We start from the raw sequence: 8,004 nt of genomic DNA on the forward strand, positions 1-8,004 counted from the left end.
CTCCCAGATAAACTACTTGCACTCAAATCTTTGTCTGGGATTCCACTTTGCGGGCAACTTAACCTGAAATGAACACGCAAAACACTGAAAAAGTAGATGATAAATATGAAGACTCAAGCAGGAAGCTATGAGATTTCTAGCTTGGGAGATGCTGACCCAACAACTGAGATAAAGCCTCCTTAGTATTAAAAAAAGGGACAGATCTAGGGAGAAAAGGATGAGTTTGGAAACACTGAGTTTAAGGTGCCCAAGGGACTTGTGATCTCAAAATTCCTGGAGTCCAAGGTTATGATTCTTGACTTCGGAAAAAGTGAAAAGAAACAGAGCAGAAAAGGGATGACAGTTCCTACACAAAAGAAGAAACCACCAGCGACAAACATCACACGTCCCTACAGGGCAGTTACAGTATCTTCCTTTGAACCAAGAGAATATAAAGCCCTCGCTGTCTCTTCCAGCCGCTTTCTGTATTCTAATTTCTCATAGTTAGAAGGACTCACTCCTTTAAAACCGTACATAACTCCCCACCAGCAGCCGGCAATGGCAGCCGTGGAATCGCTGTCTCCACCATGGAAAAAGGCTCGGTGGGCAAGCTCCTTCCAGGAGTCTCCTGCAGCAAGGATGGCATCATAGGCAATCATGGGGGCATCGTGCCCACTGCTGCCGCCCCAGCCAGAGTAGCTCACGGAAACGTAGAACTGATCTCTCTCTTTCACATCAAAGGGCTTTGGGAAGATAGGGGCTGATTTGCCGTCCCAAATCCCTCTAAGTTTTAGATACTTTTCCCATTGGTCTTGGAAGTAGAACCTGTAGGAAGGAAAAAAGTCTACATCAACTGAAAAAATAAAGTTAAAAGGAAAGGCATCAGATGGATGTGCAAACAGGGAAAATTCCAAGATGAGTTCAATTTCTTGTAGTAATATCCTAACCTACATACAAAATCAAAAGTAGCTCTAAGCAACATTCATTCAATAAATTTTTGCTAAGGATCTACATAAACAAGGAACTGGCATCTGCTGCTAAATAAAGAAGATATACATCAAGCTAGAGAGTGGAAAATAAAGGTCTATTTTTTTCTGGGTTGAGGGTAATGTCAAGTTTTACCTTTCAAGGGTGACACTTTAGGATATCATAACCATGGGCGACTTCAGCAGAGAGCCTCTGGACGTTTTTATTTCAAGAAAGGTACTAAGAAGTGAACTCACAAAAAGGGAATATGTGGTCTTATCAGTTCAGTAGTGGAGAAACCTATCTCTCGAGTATTCTAACCAAGGATTTCAAAATATTATTAGCCAGTCAAAATAATACTGAAAAAACAAGTTCTGTGGAAATAGGAGATAAGCAGGAATGCTCATCTCAGTAGAGCAGAACCACAAAAACTAGAGAAAACTGGAATACAGAGCAAGATCCTTACACAGAGGGACACATTAAGGATGCACTACTCATTTGAGGACTAAGGTACGCCTGATCCAAGCTATGTTGTTTTCAATTGCTTCACATGCACACGAAAGCTGGACAATGAATAAGGAAAGCCAAAGAAGAATCAGTGCCTTTGAATTATGGTGTTGGAGAAGAATACTGAATATACCACGGACTGACAAAAGAATGAACAAATCTGTCTTGGAAGAAGAACAGCCAGAATGCTCCTTAGAAGTGAGGATCGCAAGACTTTGTCTCACATACTTTGGACATATTATCAGGAGCGATCCGTCCCTGGAGAAGGACAACATGCTTGGTAGAGTAGAGAGTCAGCAAAAAAAAGGAAGACCCTCAACGAGATGGATTGACACAGTGGCTACAACAACGGACTCAAGCATAACAACGATTGTGGGCATGGCGCAGGACCCGGCAGGGTTTCGTTCTCTTGTACATAGGGTCGCTAGGAGTCAGAACCAACTCAATGGCACCTAACAACAACAACAACTGATTGAGGCTTCCACTTGGCTACTTTACGGCAACCACTGCTGGAAGTGAACTTGAAATCCTTAGCAGGTGGGCAGGGAGGGGGCTGGATAAAATGGAAGAACACTTGAGCAGGTGCACGTATGCCCCCAGATCCAACCACATTCTAGCATGCACACACACCAGTAAACTTACCAGTGCTGAAGATTCTCCTCCACAAAGTAGCCTGATTGGACAATGTACTTTTTAGCTTCTGGTAGCACCTCCATCAGACCGTTTCCCCATTGCTGGGGTGGTTTGCCATTCACAGCATAGGCTGTAAAAAGAGCAGACACAAGGGCACCCAGGTATCCTGTGGGGTGGTGGTGGGTCATCCGGCCACTCTCGATGCTCACTTGGATCAGTGTGTCCCTCTGGCTGCAGTGAGGGAACCTGAGACCAATGCACATGGCCCGCATGGCAGCCCCACAGCCACCCTCGTACTTGTTGAAGGGAATCCTCCAGCCATTGGCCTTGTGCGGCTCCAGCTGCATGGCGTTCTGTGCTGAGGTGGCACCTGGGGAAGAGTCAGGTAGGGTGTGGGGGTTAGTGTAACCAAAGCAAATGCCCCAGCAGAAGGGAGGAACCAAGCTCTGTCCCCAAGTTTCTTCAATGGAAAGGGAAAGCCAAGAAAATATGACACATCTACCAAACTCCAAACCCTAATCTCAAACCCCATCTCCACACTGCCTTACTTTATATACAATCCTTAGCATGATAACATTAATAAAAGGAGAAGATTCACACAGAGAGCCTTAGAATCTTTACCAGTTATTATTTAATCATCACAAGAACACAAAAAGTAGGCATAAAGTATTATTATCTTTGTGAAATGAATAAGCTAAGGCTCAGAATTTAAGAAACTTGTTTAAAATCATACAAGCAGCTAATTAGTCGCCCAGTCAAAACCATCAGACTTCAAAGCCCAAGCCCTTAAATGGTCTAATGAGAACCTGACAATGGAGTTCCTGAATACAGGCAGTCCCCGGTTACCGACGGCATCCGCTCCTAACTGTGTCTTGGAGTCTTTAAGTCGAATTTGTAGGTAAGCCAGAAGAGGTGCATACAGTTCTTATTTAGCCTTACTTTAGTGCAAGAAAAGGCTCAAAGCCTTTTAATGATTTAAAAGCTGCATGTGCAGCAAGTGAAGTTGACTGTGATAGAGAATCTGTTGGGAGTAGGGATTGGTTCGGAGCCCTGGTAGCATAATGATTAAGAGCTCATCTGCTAACCAAAAGGCAGGCAGTTTGTAATCCACCAGACACATCTTGGAAACCCTACGGAGCAATTCTACTCTGGCCTATAGGGTCACTATGAGTTGGAATCAATTGGACAGCAATGGGTTTGATTTTTTTTTTTTTTTTTTTGGTTTAGGGTTGGTTCAATTGTTTCAAAGTGAAGGCAAATTTCCATAATACTGAAGGGTAAGTACGAGTTGTCCGTACTCGGATGTTCATAACCCTGGGACTGCCTGTATCAGAAAAAGGCCACAAATTCTACAGTGAAGAGCACTGGACTCGGGTGAGGAGCCATGGGTTCAGAGGAACAGGTTAAGTCACGAAACCAGAGTCTGGACCTTGGTTTTCCCATGAGAGTGGTATGATCAGACCTGTCCCATCCACCTGTCTTAGTGGGAGCTGTGAATACACACGTAAGCCAAGCAGTGGCAGGGAACATACTATGGACTGAGGTATTGGTCCCTGATCAGCCAGTGTATCCACAGCAATGTTCATGGCACAGGTGGATAAAGAGAACTTTCACCTTGTCAAACAAGCAACATGAGATGTTGAGAAAAGATGAACACAGGCTGCCTTCCAGATGTCTCTGGACAATATCTGGGTTCACCAGAGGCTCCTGAATGAAGTGGGCAGGTGGGCTTTTCACTAAGAGGACTGGTGGGTCAGCGGGTTGTAAAACGCTCCCAAAGTAGTGAGATTCAGGACCAGGAGTCTCCACAAGACCCTTCCCATTCTTCTTTAAAAATGTCTATCTTTTTCTTTATAGTTGCTCATTACAGAAAAATTAGAAAATACAAATAAGCAAAACAAGACAAAATAAACTATATATATTCCCATACTCAGGTATAAATAACATCTTTGTACATATTCTTCCAGACCTCCCCTAATACAGATATATACTTTCAATGACAATGGGTTCATAAAAGACACACTGTTTTATAACCTACCTTTCTTTCACTTAATATATAATAATACTTTTCCATATCAGTAAATGGAACCCCTGGGTAGTGAAACAGTTAATGTGCTTGGCTGCCATCTGAAAGTCTGGAGGTTCGAGTCCACCCAGAGACACCTTGGAAGAAAGGACTTGTAATCTACTTCTAAAAAATCAGCCACTGAAAACTGTACAGTGGGCTCCCTAGGTGGCACAAATGGTTAAGTGCTTGACTACTAGCTGAAAGGTTGGCGGTTCGAACCCACCCAGAGGGGTCTCAGAAGAAAGGTCTGGTAGATTACCAGCAGATAGCTTCCGAAAGGTCACAGCCTTGAAAACCCTATGGAGCAGTTCTACTCTGACCCCTACGGGGTTGTCATGAGTCAGAAGAGACTCGACGGCAACTGTGTGAGGGTTTTTTTATATCAGTAAATATGCATTGGCATAATTTCAAATGGCAGCAAATGTGTCACCATAATTTATTTAGGGGCATTTAGGTTGTTCCTAGGACCCTGGGTGGCACAAATGGTTAAGCACTTGACTACTAGCTGAAAGGTTAACAATTCGAATCCACCCAGAGGCCTCGGAAGACAGGCCTGGCGATCTGCTTCTGAAAGGTCACAGTGTACAAAGTCCGATGGAGCAGTTCTACCCTACACACGTCCAGCTGCCCTGAGCTGCAGTCGTCTCCGTGGCAACGAACAACAACAAAGGTTGTTTCTATTTTTATCACAACTACACACAGTACTGTCTCCTTGATATAAACCTCTATCAACATTCTTTTGTTTGTTTTTTATTGTGCTTTAAGCAAAAGTTTACAGTTCAGGTCAGCCTTTCATACAAAAATTTATACACACATTGTCATGTGATCCTAGCTGCTCTCCCTACAATGTGACAGCACACTCCTCCTTTCCACCTCGGATTTCCCCTGTCCATTCAACCAGCTCCCATCCCTTTTGGACTTTTCATCTCGCCTCGGGACAGGAGCTGCCCATTTAGTCTCATGTATCTACCTGAGCCAAGAAGCACTCTCTTCACGAGTATCATTTTATGTCCCATAGTCCAGTCTAATCTTTCTCCAAAGAGTTGGCTTCAGGAATGGGTTCAGCTCCGGGACAATGGAGAGTCTGGAGGCCATGTTTTCTGGGTCCCTCCAAGTCTCAGTCAGATCATTAAGTCTGGTCTTTTCACTAGAATTTGAGTTCTGCACCCTACTTTTCTCCTGCTCCATCAGGGACTCTCTGTTGTGTTCCCTGTTAGGGTGGTCATTGGTGGTAGCTGGGCACCACCTAGTTCTTCTGCTCTCAGGCTGATGGAGTCTCTGGTTTATGTGCCCCTTTCTGTCTCTTGGGCTACTATTTCCCTTGTGTCTTTGGTGTTCTTCATTCTCCTTTCATCCAGGTGGGTTGGGACCAATTGATGTATCTTAGATAGTCACTCACTAGCTTTTAAGACCCCAGACACCACTCACCAAAAAGGGATGCAGAACATTTTCTTAAAAAACTTTGTTATGCCAATTGACCTAGATGTCCCCTGAAACCATGGTCTCCAGACTCCTGCCCCTGCTACTCTGTTCCTCGAAGTGGTTGGTTGTATTAGAGAAACTTCTTAGCTTTTGGTTTAGTCCAGTTGTGCTGACTTCCCCTCTATTGTGTGGTCCTACCCTTCACTAAGATAATTCTTATCTACTATCTAGTTAGTGAATTCCCCTCTCCCTCCCTCCCCACCCTCGTAACCATCAAAGAATGTTTTCTTCTGTGTTTAAACCACTTCTTGAGTTCTTATAATAGTGGTCTTATACAATATTTGTCATTTTGTGACTGACTAATTTCACTCAGCATAATGCCTTCCAGATTCATCCATGTTATGAGATGTTTCGCAGATTGATCATTATTCTTTCTCCTTGCATAGTATTCCATTGTGTGAATATACCATAATTTGTTTATCCATTTGTCCATGGATGGGCACCTAGGTTGTTTCCATCTTTTTGCTATTGTGAACGGTGCTGCAATGAACATGGGTGTGCATATATCCATTCATGTGACAGCTCTTATTTCTCCAGGATATATTCCAAGGAGCGGGATTGCTGGATCCTATGGTACTTCTACTTCTAGCTTTTTAAGGAAGCACCAAATCAATTTCCAAAGTGGTTGTACCATTTTACATTCCCACCAGCCGTGTATAAGTGTTCCAGTCTCTCCACAACCTCTCCCAACATTTATTGTGTTTTTTGGATTAATGCTAGCCTTGGTGGGGTGAAATGGTATCTCACTGTAGTTTTCATTTGCATTTCTCTAATGGCTAATGATCCTGAGCATTTCCTCATGTTTCTGAATGTCTTCTTTGGTGAAGTGCCTGTTCATATCCTTTGCCCATTTGTTAATTGGGTTATTTGTCTTTCTGCTGTAGAGGTTTTGCAGTATCTTGTAGATTTTAGAGATTAGAAGCTGATTGGATTTGTCGTAGCCAAATATTTTTTCCCAGTCTGTAGGCTGTCCTTTTACTCTTGTGGTGAAGTCTTTTGATGAGCATAAGTGTTTGATTTTTAGGAGCTCCCAGTTATCTAGTTTCTCTTCTGGTGTTTCTGCATTGTTACTTATGGTTTGTATTCCATTTATGCCATGTATTAGGGCTCCTAGCATTGTCCCTATTTTTTCTTCCATGATCTTTATCGTTTTAGATTTTATATTTAGGTCTTTGATCCATTTTGAGTTAGTTTTTGTGCATGGTGTGAGGTATGTGTTTTTTTTTTCATTTTTTTGTTGGTGGATATCCAGTTATGCCAGCACCATTTGTTAAAGAGACTGTCTTTTCCCCAATTAACTGACTTTCGGCCTTTGTCGAATATCAGCTGCTCGTGGGTGGATGAATTTATGTCTGGATTCTCTATTCTGTTCCATTGGTCTGTGTGTCTGTTGTGGTACCAGTACCAGGCTGTTCCGACTACCATGGTGGTATAATAGGTTCTAAAATCCGGTAGTGTGAGGCTTCTCACTTTGTTCTTCTTGAGTAATGCTTTACTTATCTGAGGCCTCTTCCCTTCCCATATGAAGTTGGTAATTTGTTTCTCCATCTCCTTAAAAAATGCCACTGGAATTTGGATCTGGATTGCATGGTATATGTTGATCGCTTTGAGTAGAACAGACATTTTCACAATGGTGAGTCTTCCTATCCATGAGCAAGGTATGTTTTTCCACTTATGTCGGTCTCTTTCGACTTCTTGCAGTAGTGTCTTGTAGGTTTCATTATATAGGTCTTTTACGTCTTCGGTTAGATTTATTTCTCAGTATTTTATCTTCTTGGGGGCGATTGTAAATGGTATTGATTTGGTGATTTCCACTTCAAAGTTCTCTTCATCGGTGTAGAGGAATCCAACTGATTTTTGTACATTTATCTTGTATCCTGATACTTTGCTGAAATCTTCTATTAGTTCCAAGAGTTTTCTCTTGTGGATTCTTTGGGGTTTTCTGTGCATAAGATCATATCATCTGCAAAGAGAGTTACTTTTACTTCTTTCTTCCCAGTTTGGATGTCCTTTATTTCTTTCTCTCATCTAATTGCTCTGGCTAGGACCTCCAGCACAATGTTGAATAAGAGTGGTGATAAACGGCATACTTGTTTGGTTCCCATTCTCAAGGGGAATGCTTTCAGACTCTCTCCAATTAGGATGATGTTGGCTGTTGGCTTTGTATAAATGCTCTTTATTATGTTGAGGCATTTCCCTTTTATTTCTATTGTGCTGAGAGTTTTTATCATGAATGGGTGTCGAACTTTGTCAGATGCCTTGTCTGCATCGACTGATTAGATCATTTGGTTCTTGTCTTTTGTTTTATTTATGTGACTGATTACATTGATTGTTTTTCTAATGTTGAACCATCCCTGCATACCTGGTAT

The 8,004-nt window shown here is 42.4% G+C and overlaps 1 protein-coding gene across 2 annotated transcripts in view; it reads right to left on the reverse strand.

Moving 5' to 3' along the window:
* Positions 1–249: 249 nt before the first annotated feature.
* The window catches only part of ADPRH (ADP-ribosylarginine hydrolase), a 15,652-nt gene continuing 7,897 nt past the window's right edge, over positions 250–8,004 (reverse strand). For both annotated transcript variants that reach the window (XM_004373657.2, XM_023728843.1), the window contains exons 3-4: positions 2,095–2,455; positions 250–804 (exon numbers count right to left, since the gene is read on the reverse strand). In XM_004373657.2, coding sequence (XP_004373714.1) covers positions 390–804; positions 2,095–2,455 — 776 coding nt within the window. In that variant the 3' untranslated portion in view covers positions 250–389. The remainder of the gene's footprint in view (positions 805–2,094; positions 2,456–8,004) is intronic.

This window comes from Trichechus manatus, unplaced genomic scaffold, assembly GCF_000243295.1.
Source record: "Trichechus manatus latirostris isolate Lorelei unplaced genomic scaffold, TriManLat1.0 scaffold00026, whole genome shotgun sequence".
Classification (NCBI taxonomy): domain Eukaryota; kingdom Metazoa; phylum Chordata; class Mammalia; order Sirenia; family Trichechidae; genus Trichechus; species Trichechus manatus.